At 38.5% G+C, this 20,846-nt stretch overlaps 1 protein-coding gene across 1 annotated transcript in view; it reads right to left on the bottom strand.

Moving 5' to 3' along the window:
* LOC310639069 (serine/threonine-protein kinase TNNI3K) overlaps positions 1-20,846 on the bottom strand; it is a gene marked incomplete at both ends in the record, with an annotated part of 213,262 nt that overhangs the window by 151,474 nt on the left and 40,942 nt on the right. The window contains 2 exons of the mRNA XM_083360468.1: positions 18,327-18,465; positions 19,905-20,003. Coding sequence (XP_083216594.1) covers positions 18,327-18,465; positions 19,905-20,003 — 238 coding nt within the window. The remainder of the gene's footprint in view (positions 1-18,326; positions 18,466-19,904; positions 20,004-20,846) is intronic.

Genomic DNA, 20,846 nt, shown 5'->3' with positions numbered 1-20,846 from the left:
GTGTTGGGAAGGAGTATCCATTGGTTAAGCTGCCATAAAAGATGATAGAAAACAGATTGGAGACTCTGTTTTCCTGCAAGCCCAACAACAGGAATATTCATAGATTATAATCTCAAAATTAAAAATGGCAGATACGATAGTGTGATCAAGGATCCACCTGTATTTTTTGTTGTTATGTGTGATACACATACAAACCAGACACGGCTTCAATCACATTGTTGGGGCCACCATCTGGACTTTTTTTTGTTTTAACCATACACTGTAAACCCCCTACCTAGCCATACACTGTTTCTCAAATATCATGATTGACTGATAAAGGATTTGTACCCTACAGCTGACCTTTTATGCCTTTTTCCTGTAATTGCTTAGAAACCTGAGACCCTACTGTAATCAATTATTGCTGTAGTTATATTTGCTGAGTATTATTGTGGGGTTTTCAGTCAAGGAAAATAAAAAGGCTTCACTGAGTTAATGACCTTTTCACAGAAATCCTGCTACCTTACATATTAAGCACGTAGAGAGAAATTATGACCCAAAAGGCAAGTGTTAAAGGAAACAAGTACTCAAGTTATTACAAGAAGAATGAGAAACCAACATTATTCAGCATAAGGAAACAATGTTCTGTGGCCTGGAAAATTTGTATTTTATTTAAAATACATTAATGCTCATGCTGCAAATCAGCAATACTGAAACCTATGTCAAAGATGTATTCAAATCAGGAAAGGTAAATGTAAACATATGTATGATGATAAGTATGTTAGAGTAAGAGTTGAAAGTCCAAAATAAGTATATATATATATTTCTCTTTGCTTACCAAAAAGAGTACTCTTTTCTATCTTATGTGATCTATAATAACAAACAAAACATCATTCATAATAATATTGACTTTGGTGTAGACATGTTGCTTTTATCTGTCTTTATCTGTCGTTATCATTCTGTTTACTGAGCTCTTACATGTTTTTTACTGTTTTTTAAAACCAGGACATTATTTTTAATTTGAGCTGATGTACCTCAGAAACAGCACTGCTGTTAAACAGCTGTTTGTATTTTAAAACTGGCTTCGGTGTTACTTTGTGTACTCAATTTACTAGAAAAGCACTGAGATGGAATCAGGGGAGCAAAAATGTGAGAATCACAGAAATGTCCATCACTCTCAATGCCTCTGGAATTTGTAAATTCAAAGTTTGTTCCAGCTGACATGCAAGAAGTAGAATTTCACAATTTCTATCAAGAGGTATCATTGGTGTGACACCTCATAAGAAAGATTAGATTCATCTCCTATGGGAATTTAATCTAGTTAACTATTTATAAAGAATATTCAGGAAACAACATGCTCTTCTTTTTGGCAGAAATTCTCCAATTCTTGGCTTGCAGTGATGAGTTTTTCACTTCTCATAAATGCAATGAAATTGATGTACAGAGGTCAGAAATGCTTCTGAAAGACATTATTTCTGCTAAAAAGTAGTGCTTAGAACATGTATTTCATTTCCAATCAATATTTTGCATCTCTGCCCCCTACCCCACATTGTTTGAGACACTGAAGTTAATTCAGTGAAAGTTTATCAGATTTCAAAAGTTTATAATTACATAGACAGGACTTTATCCAAATTGTAAAACAGTATCCAAACCACATGTTGGGAAAAGTGCTGCTTTTATCGTTCTGACTTACATTGGTAAGAAAAGTATATTGGCATGGAATCCAGTTATCTTGCCAAAACTAAAATGGATGCATTACTTATTAGCCATGTTAAGAGCTCATAAAACTATACAATACTTCCTTCACATATTCTTTTACTTATATAATGGAATAAATTTCAAAAATGTTTTAGAAAGCATTTTAAATAAAAAAAATTCTCATAAAATTAGTTTTTTTTTAAAAAAAATAATACAAGTGTCAACGCTGCTAACACCGAATGTTTTTTTGCATGGACAACAGATGGAAATGTAGCCATTGTTCCCTTTCACTTTTAGAGTTAGATGATGTTGGGAGGGGGGATGTGAATGAGAGTCCAGCTAGAGATAACAACACTAAAACCTAGTGTGAGAACCAAGGTTATTGGACTCAGAGCTGATAAAGAATTGATGGGATGGAGAGCTGGAGAGGAAGCCCCTGCTTCAAGCTAATTGGGGAATGTGATTTATGACTGTTAATTGGAGGAGGGAATTGTGCTTTGATACTATGTGCCCAGGGGAGGGGAATTCAGGTTTTGGCTGACGCAGTGGCTCAGTGGGTTAGGATGCTGAGCCTGTCGATCAGAAGGTCAGTAGTTTGGCGGGTCGAATCCTGAGTGCCGCATAACAGAGTATGGGCCTGTTACTCGTCCCAGCTTCTGCCAACCTAGCAGTTCGAAAGCACGTAAAAATGCAAGTAGAAAAGGTAACAGCATTCCGTGTGCCTTTGGCGTCTAGTCATGCCAGCCACATGACCACGGAGACGTCCTCGGACAAAGTCTGGCTCTTCGGCTTTGAAACGGAGATGAACACCGGCCCCTAGTCAGAAACGACTAGCACACATGTGCGGGGGAACCTTTACCTTTATGTAAGTGCCAATATTATGCTACTTGAATAAAAGATCCTTTAAGGTAAATAATGCTTCGAAGTTCTTTTGAAGAGTTTCATCTGTCGGAACCATGACAACAAGTACAGAATGAGAAAGGAACAAGCATCATAAAACTGAATTTAGTTAAAATATTTCTTTAAAACAACCATCCATAGAAAATGTTCAGTTCAAATAATAGCACTTAAAAAGAAGTGGTAAGAAAGCAACAACCACAATAAAAATATATCAACATCTGTGCTGTTCATCTGGCAATAAGTGTACATCAAAGGATTTGGAAATTTGCCCATGATCCTTTGCTGGATTCATGCCGTATTTTAGTTGGCAGTCAAAATCCCAGGTGCAGTTTTGAATACCTTCCATCTCTGACATATTTGCTTATATGAAAAATGGAGCAATATATATAACTTATAATGGATCCCCATTTCAGCAGAATATTCTAGATAATATGCCTACTGTAAATGTCATCTGGAAGCAAGCAAGCAAGGGATATGAGACAGAAATTCTCATCTTGCATGCTATCTGATTGCCTAAAGGAAATCGTAACTCAGGTCCATAATATGAATGTGAAAATTGAAAATATGGGCCAGCTAGGAGAGAATAAAGGGATGTGTAGAGCCTGGAGAACAGTCCATTTGTTCAAAGGGATTTAGTAAAAAATAGCCCAGCATTGATTTATTAGGACTGCATAATTTGGGCTGCAAAACTCTTGAGGACCACTACAAGACAGAAAAAGATATGAACAATCTTAATATTTTGCTGGCCTTGATTTTTCAGTGTAGTTCTAGAAATACTAGATTTATATTACTTAATTTCAGATTGGGAGGTGATAGGAAGCTGTGAACATTTCTGCCCCAAATTCTCTCTGTCATAATTTTTTGTCATTGCTATATCTAAAAGAGATAATTAAGTGATGCATAACAAGTATACTATTCAGATTGATTAATTAATTGAAAATATTTAGCAACAAACTTTCTTGTCGCTAAACAGTGGCTTATAGTTTCTGAACATTATGCATGGTTATATTTAGTGATTGTGTGTGGACGAGTCAGCTGAAGCCTATAGATACAGGACTGAAAAAAGAACAATGAACTAAACCCAAGAGGAGAGGAGATTCCTATCAATAGTAGAATGTACTTTAACTGTAAAATTTTGGATTTTATTTTTTACTACCTTGGTGATTTGGTGAAAAGACGGAAAGTGGCATGTTAGAGCATCGTACAACTGGAGAAGGCTCTTTAGGCCACTGAGCCCAAGTTAACCATAGGAGCCAGGGTGATGCAGTAGTTAGAATGCAGTATTGCAGGCTAACTCTGCCCACTGCCAGAAGTTCAATCCTGACAGGTTCAAGGTTGACTCAGCCTTCCATTCTTCCTTGGTTGGTAAAATGAGGACCCAGATTGTTGGGGGCAATATGCTGACTCTGTAAACCATTGAATGCTGTAAAGCACTATGGTGCAATATATAAAACCTAAGTGCTATTGCTATTAACACTCTCCCAACACATGATATCAAGACCTTGCATGAACATATACAATGAAAGGAAGCTGTCATGCTGTCTTAGATAACTATTTCCACCATCAATCTGTCTTATAGCTATGATTTTTCCTTTAACATTTAATCAGAAAATTACCTTGCTGTAACTTACATTTATTGTTCTGCCCCAAGTTGTTTATTTCCAATAATATAAAAATTAGTGTATAGACAATTAATGTGATTAATTTTATGAACCAATGCTTGTTTTATTTTCAATTGAGTGCTTAATATGCCTGGTTATAGCAACACATCCACTTCCTTTTAGTTTTTACTTGAGATTCTTCTTTAAAGATTTTCATCTCCAATTTGTTCACAGCCTTTTTGATCAAGCTTACCATGTACCATTTCAATCTGCTTTTGTTAGGTGCTGTCAATTTTTTATTAGCAATTCATCATTTAGAAAAGTGAGATCATGGTTCTAGAAATCTGTCTTACCACTCCCATTATTTACGAAGCTAATCATTCGCTTGTAATGCTCTTTCTCCTAGTCTTTTTCTATGCATTAGAAGAATCTGGCTGCCAAAGTGCTTAAGTGTCCTTCTTAAGTGTTAAAAAGTCATCTTGTAAGTGCTCCTGGCAATATCATTTTTTGCTATATGTATTATCAGAAAGGTTAATTGATAGTAGGCCTGATAATTGGCCCTGAATCTGTTCTATGGTATCCCCAATCCTTACCCTGGCAGTCAACACCCTTCATGAGCCACGTTGACATATGCCCTTGTTAATAGTAAATCATCCACTACTGTAAAATTTATTTGTCTTCTTTCCAGAACAGGTGCATCTTCTCTGATCTTTAGGAATCAATCTTTTTATTCAACAATGTGTTTTTCCCCCTCCTCTTTCTTTTGTAAAGGCCTCAGATTAGTTTCTAAGTTGCCATGGTGCATTGTTTTGGTTGCCATTCTTGTCTATTGAGATGTTCCTTAGATTCACGTCCCTTATGATTTCCTTCATACGTCCATACTTGTTTGGTTTAATCAATCTTTCTCCTTTCTTAGGAGTTGATGTGTGGCTGTTGCTCTAATCATTTTATATTTTCTTCCAACATCACCGGACCCTTGCAGTTGCTGCCAAATACGCCATACTGTTTTCAGGCAGGCACACAAACATGCTACATACATGGCAGATCATAACTGCAGGGTGATGTTAATTCATCTTTCCTTCATTCTCTGGCCCAGGCTGAGAATTTTAATTTTAATGTTAACTGGGGTTTTTATTTGTTCAGGGATTGATATAATTTTTTAAATTGTTTTTAACTTTTGTATTTTTCGTTTTAATCACCCTGTAAACCGCCCTGAGTCCTTCGGGAAAGGGCGGTATATAAATATAATAAAATAAATAAATAAATAAATTGTTGTAGAGAACATCCATTGAAAAGATTGAAGAGACAGTCTTCTGATATTTGGATCTCAAATTAAAGGGAGAACATGCTGTCTATTATGGGAGAAAAAAAATAGAGATTTTCTATTCAATTTATCTTGCTAGGTCTCCTGCACATCCTTATTTGTTTGCTGTGGGTACACATTCCTGGAAACTAAATACATTATCTATGTTCTGTAATGTCACTGATTTATGTTTCTCAAAATATTTATTGACTTAATATTGGGTAGACTTAGAATAGTAGAATATCCAGCAAAAATTTACATTAAAAGTGTGTAAATGAGGAAAACAGTGTGTGCATTATGCTGTATATTTAAATGCTTAATTTGATACAATGATTGAATACATGTATTCTGACACTGATGAGATATAGGTCGATCTGTATCTTTCTTGCAGTTAGGATGCTGTGGCAGTTTGACTAGATTGGTTCCCAATAAGAATGCTGCAATACTCTGCATGTGGATAATTACCTTGAATCCACATTTCTCTGATTCCATCATATTTACTTTCTATTAAAAATATATTGGTAACTAAACATGCAAGCACTTTTGCAAGCTAAATGGGAAGTTAAAATGGTGATGTATGCCTGAATGCATATCCTATTGAAAGAAGCTGATAGCATCTGAATTTTGATACACATTTAATTTAAGCCTACAATACTTAAAAGTAAAGATTTGCCTGACATTCCATAGAGCATGGATTTCCATGACATAAAAATGAAAATGCAAAACTCTATGACAATGACAAGATAGGCTTTATACATTCCTAGCTATGCTTCCAATCTTTTTTTTTAAATCTGATAAAAACAATCACAGACTTTCATAACCTGAAAGTTATATTACAGGAAAATATTCTATGGGAGGCTGCTCCAGTGCTTAACCAGTCCTGTTTTTTCAGGAATCTTCAAAATAATTAAAAATTATTTCTGTGACTTTGATGCTGATTCTTAGAGTCTTCTATATCAAACTTGATGTACAGGTTTTTAACCTTCAACAACTTTTATAAATTGAGTCCAGGTATATAAAACAGCAGGCTCATTAATTTATCTTTGAGATCTTTTGAGATTCCAGAATACATACCATGTTTCCCTGAAAATAAGACCTAACTGGAAAATAAATGCTAGCATGATTTTTCAGGATGCTCTTAATATAAGCCCTACCCCCCAAAATAATCCCTAGTCAAGATCGTCAGCCAGTACCATATTTTCTTGAATATAAGCCCTAACCGGAAAATAAACCCTAATGCAGGGGTGTCAAACTCAATTTTATTGAGGGCCGCATCAGCATTGCCGTTGCCCTCAAGAGGCCGGGTGGGTATGGCTAGGGTGGGCGTGGCCTACTGGGTGGGCGTGGCTAGAGTGCGTATGGCCTACTGGGTGGGCATGGCCAGCTCTACATCGTTCGCATCAAGGGTGCCTATGGGGGCCTGGGCTGGAGTGGGACAGATCTGAGGGTCTCTGGCAGAAGGAGGGTCTCTGGGCCAGGGCCAAGGCAGTGGGGTCCATTCCCTCACTGTTTCCAGGATGGCTTCGTGGGCCACATGAAACCACTTTGCGGGCCGGATCCGGCCCCCGGGCCTTGTGTTTGACATGTCTGCCCTAATGCATCTTTTGGAGCAAAAATAAATATAAGACCCAGTCTTATTTTTAGGGAAACACCATAGTACAGGTAGTCCTCAACATATAAACATAGTGGAGCCTGCCCATTATGATTGTATTTTGTGACAATCCATTTTGTAATCTTTTCTGTAGCAGTCATTAGAGGAAATGTGATGGTTGTAAAGCAAATACCACAACTGCTTTACAGTCGTTAAGTGCATGTCACAGTTGTTAAGAAAACTCTTAATTTTCTATGGGAATGGTTTTGCAGAAAACTAGAAATGCTGGTTTTTGACAAATTATCATAAAATATGATCACTTGATTGTGGGATGCTGCAAACTGTGGCTCTGTTGCTGACCACTTGAAGTTTGGTCATGTGACCATGGAGGTGGCCCAACCATTGGAACATTGAACCTGGTCAAAAGTCCCCTTTTTCAGGATGGCTGTAACCAGTGCTTTTTTTGTAAAAGAAAAAGGTGCTGGAACTCACACATGTCATACAACCCGCCTTGCCTACCCTACAAGGTTCCATCCAAAAAAAGGTGCCAGAACTCCGTTCTGAGTGTTCTATGTCAAAAAAAAGCCCTGGTTGTAAGCGGTCATAATTTGAGGGCTACTTGTATTCCCTAAATAAGAATATATAGTATTAGTGTTAGAATATATAGTAGAATATAAATTACAATATAAGCAATCCCTAAATTAAAATCATTCTTTCATATAGAGATTAAGTTTTGGAGCTTGCTTTGCAGTTATAGCAGAATATATAGAGATTCAGCATTATCAGAATTGGAAAAAATGGATTCAGCTGGAACTGCTAGTAACCTGTATGCAAGAACATTTTGACAGAGATCTCCACAGCAGAGGTCCCCAACCTTTTTGGCACCAGGGACCAGTTCCGTGGAGAAAGGTTTTTTCCATGGACTGGAGAGTGTGTGATTTTGTGTGCTGCCTGCATCCCATGGATGTGGCTTTGCTTGTTTGTATGGACTGGTTGCTGGCATGCCGCGGCCCGGTATCGGTCCACGGACCAGGGGATGGGAACCCTTGCTCGACCGAGTCTATGCAAGACATTCAGCCTGTGGGTTCGGCAGTTGGGTCGGACGACTCAGAGGAGGAGGAGGGGGGTGTTGAAGAGCTTGCTGAGGGGATTGGACAGCTTGATGAGAGCCCCCAGCAAGGCCCCTCTCATCTGGTCACGATGCAGACCCAGCTGTGTGAGCCTGACAGCGTGGATGAAGATGACCCACAGCTGGCCCTGTTCAAGGACACCCGACGCAGGAGGCAGTCAGTCAGGAGTAAACAGAGGAAGGCAATGGGGCACCTCAGAAGGAGGCACAGAGAGGCCACGCCCTGAAGTGTATTTAAGGGGAATGTGTGGGAGGGCTGGTTTGTTGAAGGCAACCGCTTGGATTGTTCCTGCTTCTTAGCTCGTGTTTTATGGTTGGTGTCTTGTCTTGCTCTGTTTTATGTGAATAAATTTGGCAGGCGTAATTCCAGCCTCTTGCCGTTTGTAGAGGGGTTGTCCCTGCCTTTTCTGCAGGGCCGGTAGCAGGCTGGTACAGAACACTCTCATATGTATTTTCTTAGAAGTAATTTCCACTGAGTTGGATGAGATTCTTCAAGTAAGTGAATATAATTGGATAATAATGCTAGCGGAAGGGGAAAAAATCAAACTATGTCTGGCAGCTTACCTTGCCGTTAACTATATTCAGAAACTGAAGCCACAGAAACAGGGTCAGGTGGACATATTGAGTTTGATACAAAAGAGGACTTTCATGATTTAAATCATTGGGTAGAAGGGAGTATTTGAAATTAGAGTGAGAGAGGTTCTGTTCACACTTAGGCACAGACACTTTATACATTAAGATATTAAAAAAAATCTTGGAAATATATTCCATTTCTTCAAAAACTTCTTTTGTGGACTTCTGTACATAGGCAGTCCTCAACTTATAAACATTTGTTAGTGAATGATCTAAGTTTAACGACACTGGAAAAAGTGACTTATGACCATTTTTTACACAACTGTTGCAGCATCCCCATGGTCATGTGATCAAAATTCGGACATTTTGTAACTGGCATGTATTTAAGACAGTTGCAGTGTCCTGGGGTCATGTGATTATCTTCCGTGAACTTCTGAAGTGGAAAATCAATGGGGAAGCCAGATTCACTTAACAACCATGTTATTAACTTAACAACTGCAGTGTTTCACTTAACAACTATGGCAAATAAGGTTGTAAAATGGGACAAAACTCACTTAACAACTGCCTGGCCTAGCAACAGAAATGTTGAGCTCAACTGTGGTCATACATCGAGGATTTCCTGTACATTGTGTAGTCAATGTATGGCAACTAATGAAGGAGCTTAGTAAGGAGATACATCCTCTACAGTAGAGTTCTCCAACCTCTCTGGCTTTGTGGACTGTCGGGGGTGGGGAGAGGGGATGGTTCCTTGTGAGCGGCAGGCAAGCACACATGTCCATGCCGCTTCATTTCCATGAGCGGCAGGCATGCGCACCCACCACTCATGCAAATGGAGCGTGCATGCCTGCACTTGATCACTGCTCATGCAAATGGAGCGGGCAGGCCCACGCTTACCTGAGGTTTGCACAAGTGGGGGTGTGCATGTGCGCGCAGTCATCCGCCATTTCCACAGCCTGGTTCCAAAGGGCTTAAGGCCCAGTAGTGGGCTGTGGCCTGGAGGTTTGGGACCCCTGTTCTACAGCAGATGAAGTTTGCACACAGTACAATAGAACATGGGCTAAACGTTTTGAATAGCCCATTTTTATAAGAATACATGGAGGATTCAATGCAGAAATATTGAAAAACTCTAAGAACCATATTTTTCCTGCCATTGTTGTAACTTAGCTATGTAGATGGGTATAGCCTCAGGACAAGAGGAAAACATGTTGACTCACTTAGTTCTTTTCTGACACTGACAGGATGACTCCAAGCACCTCTGGGATAGATAATGGTGCCAAGGTACAAGTTTCATGTGCCCAAGAATATGCAGAACACAAAATATCAGAAAAAAACATCTTTCCAGAAACATTCCAATTTACTCTTGGACTCCCCACATGGGTAAAGATTTTAAACATGAAACAGCACTGGCAGCATTTGACCTTAACTTGAGAGAGTTCCTATTGTGTATGAATAAGACAGCCTGCTGTTGTATAATGGATTTCGCAAAATCCAATATTGAACTAAACAGTGACATTATACTGCACTCCACTTATAACATATGGGGTTACAAGAAACAGCTGCTTGTAACGAGTAAGAACAATCAAATGTGTCACAGATAAAAATTAATAAAGGCCTGCTTCTTCTGATCACCACAGGCAAGCTGAATTTAACACTACTGCAAATTTAAGAGGCAAAATAGGGGCACTATTTCATAGGAATAAGCTCCATAGTTCACAGCTGCACAATACCTTTATTAGAAGTGACCAGAAGTCTGTGCAAGCTTTCAAGATTTTAAAAAGAATAGAAAGAAAATGCATTCTATGTATTTCAAATATTGATGTGTTCATATTGTGAATGCCTATATGTTCACATGCATGATTAAGTATAACATATGAGATATTGAAATATATATTGAAAAATTCATTTACTTAATTGTTCACTTAACAACTATTATTGGATATAATGTTGCTTTGATATCTTTATTATGCTGTGTTCTGTCTGATTCCCATGGAATTTTGAAAACAAATGTAGCCAAATTTGGGCACGTGTTGATAATATTAAGAGTAAACAAAACCAATTCAGAATAGCGTTTGTTGATTTATACTATCTTCCCTTTGAACTTAGGAATTTCATACTTAATATAGTGCTATATCGACCTGATGTTGCTAATCATCATATTATAGTAATATATTTAAATCAGAACTGACTGTAAGTAATAATGTAACTGAAGCATCAACTGAAAAAGCCTAGGATGTTTTACATTCATATAAAAATAAAAATTTCAGCACAATATACTGGAAACTTGATAACATACAGGGCATATTAAGCAACCAAAATGGTTAAAGAGTTGGACTACATTTGGAAGACCAGGTTCAAGTTGAACCTTAATCCTGGAAACTCACTGGGTGACTTCAGGCTTGATTCTTTCTCAACTCTTATAGGATTAACATTATGGCAAAAAAGAACCTGCCTTGAATTTTTGGAAGGTGAGGTATAAATCTAACCAATAAGAATCTTAGCAAAAGGCCTCTGAAGAGGGTTAGATTAAACCCTGCCAGATCAGATCAACTGGGCAGATACTATGGAAGATAGGAGATCCACAAGTAACTAGGCTCTATGCCATGTCAGGTTTTGTAGGTAATGACAGACACCTTGAATTGTAGCCAGAAGCAAACTCACACTCCATGCAGCTTGCAAAACAGAGGTGTTACGTGGGCATAATGACACATTCCCATCTCTGCCCACACCACTATATTCTGGACCAGTTGAAGATCCAAGTCAAATGCCCTTAATGTATCTGCACCTGAACTTTCTTCCTTCTTTCTCAATATCAGACTTTGAAGCACTCTTGATAGAGTAATTTTTTAGTTAAAAATCCCAAATATCATACGAAAATGGGTGGCCAAGGATCCTTAGGATTCTTTCCCAAGAGGAAAAAGAGAATGAAACCCTTGACATTGCTTTTCATTCAGACAGTGTCTAGCCCTGGCTGAATGGCAACATTTGGACTTTTTTGTTCTGCCTCAATAGCAATTGGTCCTATTCTTCAGCTTCCTGGATCTGAAAGCCTGGTCTTAAATGGCTGTTATACTGGATAGGTCAAAGTATTGAAGCAATGTGTGTGTGAATTTCAAAGGCTAATTGTAAATAATGAATTATTTTCCTTCACTTAAGGCTTGCAATTTTGTCCTCAGTTGCCATGGAGATCTGAAGTTTCAGATGTGATGCTTTGAGAATGCAACATTTTCATCTTCTAGGTTCCTAGCTTCATTCTCCCTTTTTTCTTTTAAAATATATCATCTGTAAAAACGTTCTGATTTCTTCTCTTTAGGAATACATTAACAAACTGGTAACAAGACCTTTTTTTTTTAAAAAAAGGGTATGGTGGGTGAACATATCTTCTCTTCTTCCAGTCCTCGCCCATCTCCTGGTATTATAATTATACTGGTTCAGTGCACACACATCAAGCTTTAAATATCAAGAGCTCTTGGTGGAAAAAAAAGAATAACTTACAAATCTGAGTCATGCTGCTCCTACCATTTTTAATGAAGGAGTAGGTGGTATGTAATGTATTCATAACTCACAGAGAATATGTTAAATTCACACCAGTGACACTATGGAGTAGGAAGAGAGGATAACAATGACTAACATAGCAGAAACAAGGAGAAAGGAGAACGGGAAGACCAAAGCTTCTGGGTGATCTGTGAAAAATTGGAAAAGTATTTTAAGAAAATTTAAAGAACCATCTAAGCAAGGCCAAGTGTGGTTAGTACTTGGATAGGAGACCTTCACAAAATTCTATGGTTGCAGACTGTACTGAACAGTTATAAACAGCTGAATGTCTGTGGAGATTCTGAGTCGTCCTAGTCATAATTGTCTCAAAGATACTTTTTCAAAAGGCAGCTGGACTTGAAGAAGAAGAAAGAGGTCACTTTTTGAAGACAGCAAAGTCCACATTCTGGATAGAGAGGACCATTGGTTTGAAAGAGAGGTAAGAGAGGCCATTTATGTTAACACCAAGCAGTCCTCTCTCAACAGAAGAGGAAGGATAAGACACCACCTACTTTCTGTCTACAATGCAGTTTCTAGAAGATTCCACCCCTCTTTGTACTCTGGTACAGGTGACCCTGAGGGCACAGATGAACCCACAAGTGACCTCAAGAGCTCTCAGAGGGAGTGTTAATGACCAGATGACTGCAAAGAAATGTGATCCTTACACACACACACACACACACACATCCTGTCAGAAATAATCCTTCCATAATCCTCCTTCCCCATCCTACTAGAACTGATGAAGCTTCTTGGATGAGAAGCAAAACATCTTCTTCTTCCTCAAGGAAAACAACAACAACACAGTCCAACCCCCCCCCCTTTGAGTTAAAAACGGCTGGAAGAAAGCAACAAGAAACCATTTTTTTGTATTGTTACCATGAAAATTACATGGAGGTTGGTTCTACAGGAATCTTTATCTTTATAAGATATGAGTCAGCGTATTTATTATAAAAAGGGCGCTTACTAACAATTAGCTATGTAAGTTACAAAATTCTCTATGGAGCAAGTGGTTGAAGTGGTTTTTTTTAGTCGCACAGCTGCTGCTTTTTCAACAGCTGCAAAAACTAGCATAGCTTCAAGGAGCAGAGGCAACTGCATCTGATTAATGTCTGAAGTGCAAATTTACATCTTACTTTTTATTTCTGCAAAAAAAATTATACAAGAACAGAAGATCATCAGCCCCACCGTCTTCCTATTTAAAGATTGCTGCCAATTCTCCAGTAATCCTTTTGTGTCCGGAGCTATTACATCTCAAGAAACCTATCTGTGAATCACTATTCTCTTGTCCTGCAAATTGTCTTGTCATGGTTCTGATAAATGAAACAGTTCAAACAAAATGCAACCATTGTTTATCTAAAAAGTCTTAATAATGAAATGAAACATCGGCACTCATGGAGGGATGCCAGAATCTGAAATCTCCTCCCCCCAAACCCATTGTAACACACACACAATCCCCACCCTTATCTACACATCATAAATCACATTATCCAATTAGTTTTACATATGAGGTCTCACCTCCCATTCTGTACACGGGCTTTTCTAATCTTCTCAAAATAGTCTTAGAAAATTCCCTCCATTCAAGATTCAAAGCGAAGCAGTTTAAACAAAAGGCTGTCTCTTATATTGTCAGTGCAAAAACATGTCAGTGTTTGAAGCATTGACAGGTCTCTGAAGAGCCAACTTTTCTATGACCCCTTTGGTTAAACCATCTTTAATGCAGTCTCCCAAGGGACACAATTAAAGCTCTCTTTCCCCCATTTTCTCCGTCTTCACACCAAATTAAATCCAACATCAGTTGAGCCACTCCAACCATCTGACATAGTCAGCTGTAAATACACCAAAACGTACACCTTTTAATAAAATAGGTCAGTCTGAAAAAGGTGCTACCAGACTCCTCCTGACTTTTGGCCCCTCCAGAGAAGAGATTATAGCATAGTTCAGGGATACAGCTTATGTTTTCTTTACAGAGGATTCCTGGTCAATCCAGGTGAAAAGGATCTTAAACTTAGGATGTAAACCTTAGTATGAGACTGCGGAACCAACCAAAATAGATAACACTGGGCTGATGGACCAATGGCCTGATCTGATATTGTATTCAGTTAGAATTTTTTGTGTTGCTTTCATTTTTGTAGCCCAGATCTGGAAGCCCTAAATATCTTCTAAATAAGTTATTTAGAAGAATTGGATTGTATGTTTTGAATTTATTTATTAATCAATCTAATATGCATCTCTTCCCATGTATATATATGTATATATACTGCTCAAAAAATAAAGGGAACACTTTAACAACACAATGTACTGTATTTAACAGTAGGACGTCTTATGTTGTGTTCCTTTTATTTTTTGAGCAGTATATATATGTATGTATATATATGTGTGTGTGTGTGTGTATATATATATATATATATATATATATATATATATATATATATATATATATAGAGAGAGAGAGAGAGAGAGAGAGAGAGAGATAACAATTGTAAAAATATAAAGTCAGCTTAATTGCCCCCAACAATCTGGGTCCTCATTTTACCTACCTCGGAAGGATGGAAGGCTGAGTCAACCTTGAGCCTGGTGGGACTCGAACCTGCACTAATTGAAGGCAGCTGGTGTTACTTAAGGAGGCATTAGCCCACTGCTCCACCAAGGCGACAGAAAGAATGAAGCGACTGGGCCAAAGCCGAAAGGACGCTCAGCTGTGGATGTATCTAGTGGTGAAAGAAAAGTCCGATGCTGTAAAGATTTTTTCTCCATAGGAACCTGGAATGTAAGATCCATGAATCAAGGCAAGCTGGATGTGGTCAAACAAGAGATGACAAGATTGAACATCGACATCTTAGGAATCAGTGAACTAAAATGGACAGGAATGGGTGAATTTAATTCAGATGACCATCAGGTATACTACTGCGGGCAAGAATCCCTCAGAAGAAATGGAGTAGCCTTCATAGTCAATAAAAGAGTAGGAAAAGCAATACTGGGATACAATCCCGCAAATGACAGAATGATCTCAGTTCGAATCCAAGGCAAACCATTCAATATCATAGTAGTCCAAGTCTATGCCCCAACCACCGGTGCTGAAGAGGATGAAATTGACTGGTTCTATGAAGCCCTACAGCACCTTATAGAACTAACACCAAAAAATGATGTCCTTATCATCATGGGGGATTGGAATGCTAAAGTAGGAAGCCAAAAGATAATTGGAATAACAGGCAAGTTTGGCCTTGGAGTACAAAATGAAGCAGGGCATAGGCTGATAGAATTTTGTCAAGAGAATACGATGGTCATAGCAAATACTCTTTTCCAACAACCCAAGAGAAGACTCTACACATGGACATCTCCAGACGGTCAACACAGGAATCAGATTGACTATGTGCTCTGCAGCCAAAGATGGAGAAGCTCTATATAGTCAGTAAAAACAAGACCAGGAGCTGACTGTGGCTCAGACCACGAGCTTCTCATTGCAAAATTTAGGTTTAAACTGAAGAAAGTAGGGAAAAGCACTAGGCCACTCAGGTATGAACTAAATCATATCCCTGATGAATATATAGTAGAGGTGACAAATAGATTTAAGGAATTAGATCTGATAGAGTGCCTGAAGAACTATGGACAGAGGTTCGCAACATTGTACAAGAAGTAGCAACTAAAACCATCCCAAAGAAAAAGAAATGCAAGAAAGCAAAATGGCTGTCTGAGGAAGCTTTGCAAATAACTGAGGACAGGAGGGAAGCGAAAGGCAAGGGAGAAAAAGAAAGATACAGCCAACTGAATGCAGAATTCCAGAGAATAGCTAGAAGAGATAAGAATGCCTTCTTAAATGAACAGTGCAAAGAAATAGAAGAAAACAATAGAATAGGGAGGACCAGAGATCTCTTCAAGAAAATTGGAGAGATGAAGGGAACGTTTCATGCAAAAATGGGCATGATAAAGGACCAAAATGGCAGGGACCTAACAGAGGCAGAAGAGATTAAGAAGAGGTGGCAAAATTATACAGAAGAACTATACAACAATGAGCTTAACGTCCCAGATAACCACGATGAGGTGGTCACTGGCCTCGAGCTGTACATCCTAGAATGTGAAGTGAAATGGGCCTTAGGAAAGCTGAACAACAACAAAGCTAGTGGAGGTGACAGTATTCCAGCTGAGCTATTCAAAATTTTAAAAAACAATGCAGTGCTACATTCAATTTGCCAGCAAATTTGGAAAACTCAACAGTGGCCACAGGATTGGAAAAGATCAGTTTACATTCAAATTCCAAAGAAAGGCAGTGCCAAAGAATGTTCAAACTATCGCACCATTGCACTCATTTCTCATGCTAGTAAAGTTATGCTTAAAATCCTACAAGCTAGACTCCAGCAGTATGTGGATCGAGAACTACCAAAAGTACAGGCAGGATTTTGAAGAGGCAGAGGAACTAGAGATCAAATTGCCAACATACGCTTGATCATGGAGAAAGCTAGGGAGTTCCAGAAAAACATCTACTTCTGCTTCATGGTCTATGCTAAAGCATTTGATTGTGTGGATCACAACAAACTGTGGCAAGTTCTTAAAGAGATCTTATTTGTCTCTTGAGAAACCTATATGCAGGTCAAGAAGCAACAGTGAGAACTGGATACAGAACCACTGACTGGTTCAAAATTGGGAAAGGAGTCTGGCCAGGCTGTATACTGTCACCCTGCCTTTTTAACTTATATGCAGAGCACATCATGAGAAAGGCAGGGTTAGATGAATCAAAAGTGGGAATTAAGATTGCCGGGAGAAATATCAACAACCTAAGATATGCAGATGATACCACTCTAATGGCAGAAAGTGAAAAGGAACTAAAGAGCCTCTTGTTGCGAGTGAAGAAGGAGAGTGCAAATGTTGGGTTGAAACTGAACATTAAGAAAACCAAGATCATGGCATCCGGCCCTCTCAATTCCTGGCAAATAGATGGGGAAGAAATGGAGGTAGTGACAGATTTTATTTTCCTGGGCTCCAAGATCACCACAGACAGGGACTGCAGCCAAGAAATTAAAAGATGCTTGCTCCTTGGAAGGAAAGCCATGGCAAACCTAGACAGCACACTAAAAAGCAGAGACATCACCCTGTCAACAAAAGAATTGAAGCCTTTGAACTATGGTGCTGGAGAAGACTCCTGCGAGTTCCTTGGACTGCAAGGCGATCAAACCGGTCAGTGCTAGAGGAGATCAACCCTGACTGCTCTTTAGAAGGCCATATCCTGAAGTTGAAACTCAAATACTTTGGCCACCTAATGAGAAGGAAGGACTCACTGGAGAAGAGCTTAATGCTGGGAAAGATTGAGGACAAGAGAAGAATGGGACGACAGAGAATGAGGTGGCTGGATGGAGTCACTGAAGCATTAGGCGTAAGCCTAAATGGACTCCAGAAGATGGTAGAGGACAGGAAGGCCTGGAGGAACATTGTCCATGGGGTCATGATGGGTCGGACACTACTTCGCAACGAACAACAATAACAAAGTCAATAAAGCAGAATAATTCAATCCCAAATATTTAATATCCCAAGGATGTTTGGTGATGGTGATATAGTTGTCCTGGTGGTCACTGAGGTTTGGTGATGGTGATACAGTATTCCAGGGTGTCACTGAGAACTGGTATTAGTTGAGTTAGTTTGATTTAGCACTTGCCAAAATCCAGAAAAGCACTAGATGGCAGCAAAGAGGAACAGATAAATCCAATGTGGCAGCATATTATGCTTCTCTGAATCTCTGAATCTCAGATACAATGACCCTAGTCTGGTCTAAACTTTTTGACAGTGTGGTTCAATTTTCAGAAAGAACAAGGCAGATAGAACTTAATGCAATAATCCCATCAGCAGAATGTCAAAAAAAGAATGGAAGAAAGTCAAGAAACTTTGAAAAGAAAAGGACAACAGGAAAGAAGTATATGGCCAGAACCTTTAGTGAATGGAAATATTGCAATTCACATATAAGTTTAAGTAGTCAGATACATTATGAATTGGAGATAGCTAAAGGCCAACATCAGGGTTATATTTCTAATAACTTACCATCTGCTTTGGTGCCCTCCTCCATCAAAAGCTTTGCAATATTGAGGAAACCTTTGGCGGAAGCTAAATGAAGAGGTCTATCTCCAACTTCTCCACTCACGTTCACATCAGCACCACATTTTAACAAGAGTCGGGTTACCTGATAAAATTTTATTAGTCAGCATGACATTTTAAAGCTACATTTTAAGCCACATTTTCATGTTCCATGAAATCAAAGGTAAATATATTATGACAAGCCCTCCTATTAGGGATCGTTGTTTTCTATAACATCAAAATGAGGTTATAATGTATTTAACATCAAAATGAGGTTATAGTGTATTTAACCATTATGGTGAGAATCAAGATTGGTAGTCTTGAGTTATAACTGAAATTGCACGTTGACAGACTTTTAGGTGGAGTTCCCATTCCTTTTAAAAAGTGACAACGTTAGTAAGAGCTGTCAACAGCTTATTAGTTTGCTTACTGATATAAATAGCAAAATAAAATAAACTGCCCAGAATTTAGCTATAGTTTACATTCCAAAGCCAAAATTCCTATCATGAAAGCACCATATGCATTTTAGCATAATTTCACCAACTGTGACTATTTGTTCCAAAGCCACTTATACCAAAACAAAGTAAGTCACCCTCAAAGTCTTACACATAAAGATCTTTCTGCTGTAACTGGATGAGAAGCATTCCAGAAAAGCCAATATTGCACATACCATCACTGTAACTGAATATATGATTAGATTCTTTGTTGGTTTCACTTTTCAAATTACTCCTCTGTTGTTGTTTTAATCTAGGCAGTATTGTAGTACCACAGGAAATATACTGTGCCTAAAGAACAGGCTTGAATAGACAAACAAGGTTTTGGGGTATTTTTTTTTATTACATTTATATCCCGCCCTTCTCCGAAGACTCAGGGCGGCTTACAAGCTTAGCAGTAGCCTTCATTCTATGTATATGCCTGCTTGTTAGGGCTTTCACACACACCCCAAGCGGCATTATTACAAAGTCAGCTTATTTCCCCCAACAATCTGGGTCCTCATTTTACCTACCTCGGAAGGATGGAAGGCTGAGTCAACCTTGAGCCTGGTGGGATGCGAACCTGCACTAATTGCAGGCAGCTGGTGTTACTTAAGGAGGCATCAGCCCACTGCTCCACCAAGGCTCTTAAGTACCATATTAAGTACCATATTCTTCTTCTAGCATAAACACAGATCATAGAAAGTCAAACAGCAGCAGTAACAAGAGCAATGAGCAGTGGCTGTCACTTACTATCTATGCTCTATTGTAGGAGGGGACACTACCTCTTATTTCCAATATTATGGGGTGCCATCTCCTATTAACGGAGAGCAGCTCTTTATGACAATATTTTAGGAGTTATCAGTGGAATCCAATCTCAGAACTCCAGGAGATAAGTCCCAGCATCTCTTGAGCTATTTCAACTAATGCTGAAAATTGATTATTTCAAATGAAACTATTTGGAATGCATGTGTGGGAAAAACCACAGGGCCACATCACTTTCTCTTTTTTATTAAACCTACTGTACGTAAAATTTCCCATTTGTGAGCAAGGGTGACAATCTTTCACATACCTGTTCATGACCATAATATGCTGCAATATGTAAAGGGGTAAAAAAGACTGCATCTTGAACATTAACATAAGCGCCATGTTGTAGAAGTATATCAACAGCCTAGGAGGAAAAAGAAATATTTTAGTCAGAAAACCTAAATAACTGCATTTGTGGAATGTTACTTTTTTGAATGCTATATTTGTATTAAATGAATATTCTACATTGCACCATAAATACATTTTTAGTTGAGAGGAATTTTTTCACAAATTTCTTAAACCACATAGCCATCTTCTATTCTTCCATTTGTTGAGATTAGAAGACCAATATTCAGTCAAGGCATCTTTAAACTCTGCTTGTTAAAAATGATAAAAAAACATGGAGTAAAGAGAGTGCACTGGAATATTTGCCAAATTGTATCATATCTCTGATACTGAGAGATAAATAATATTTTATAATCACTAACTGTCAATGCAATGTATAAAACACTAGTTTTATATAGGTCCATTAATTTCACATCAAGTTAAATGTTCAGAACGTTCATTGGATTGTACATAAAATAGACTATAATGTGGGCTTCAGGAACTTTCATTCCTGTATGCCAAGACAAGTGGCTTGATCCTACATCTTTTTGAAACACACTATAAATAAAATTCCCTATTTATGATCAAACTTATCGTAGTAAAATAGTGAACCACAGTTAAGTAAGTTTAGTTGAAATAAGTTCAGGTTCATAGCAATAGCAGATTGCTTTCAATAGTCACAAAATCCTCCCAGTCTAGAAATCCTACGGCATCCTCCAAGGGGGTCCCCATCAGCTCTCCTTCACAAACTATCTTTCCCAGTTTGGAAGTTCATTGGCAATCTGGAGAGGAATGTTCTTCTCAGCCTTCTCCCATAGCAAGAACATAACAAGACAAAATTCAGAAGCAAACAAAGTGAAGCAGTTGTTTCACTTTCAGAGGA

Source organism: Vipera ursinii (assembly GCF_947247035.1).
Source record: "Vipera ursinii genome assembly, chromosome: 3".
Taxonomy (NCBI): domain Eukaryota; kingdom Metazoa; phylum Chordata; class Lepidosauria; order Squamata; family Viperidae; genus Vipera; species Vipera ursinii.
This window is presented reverse-complemented; position numbering and strand designations above follow the sequence as displayed.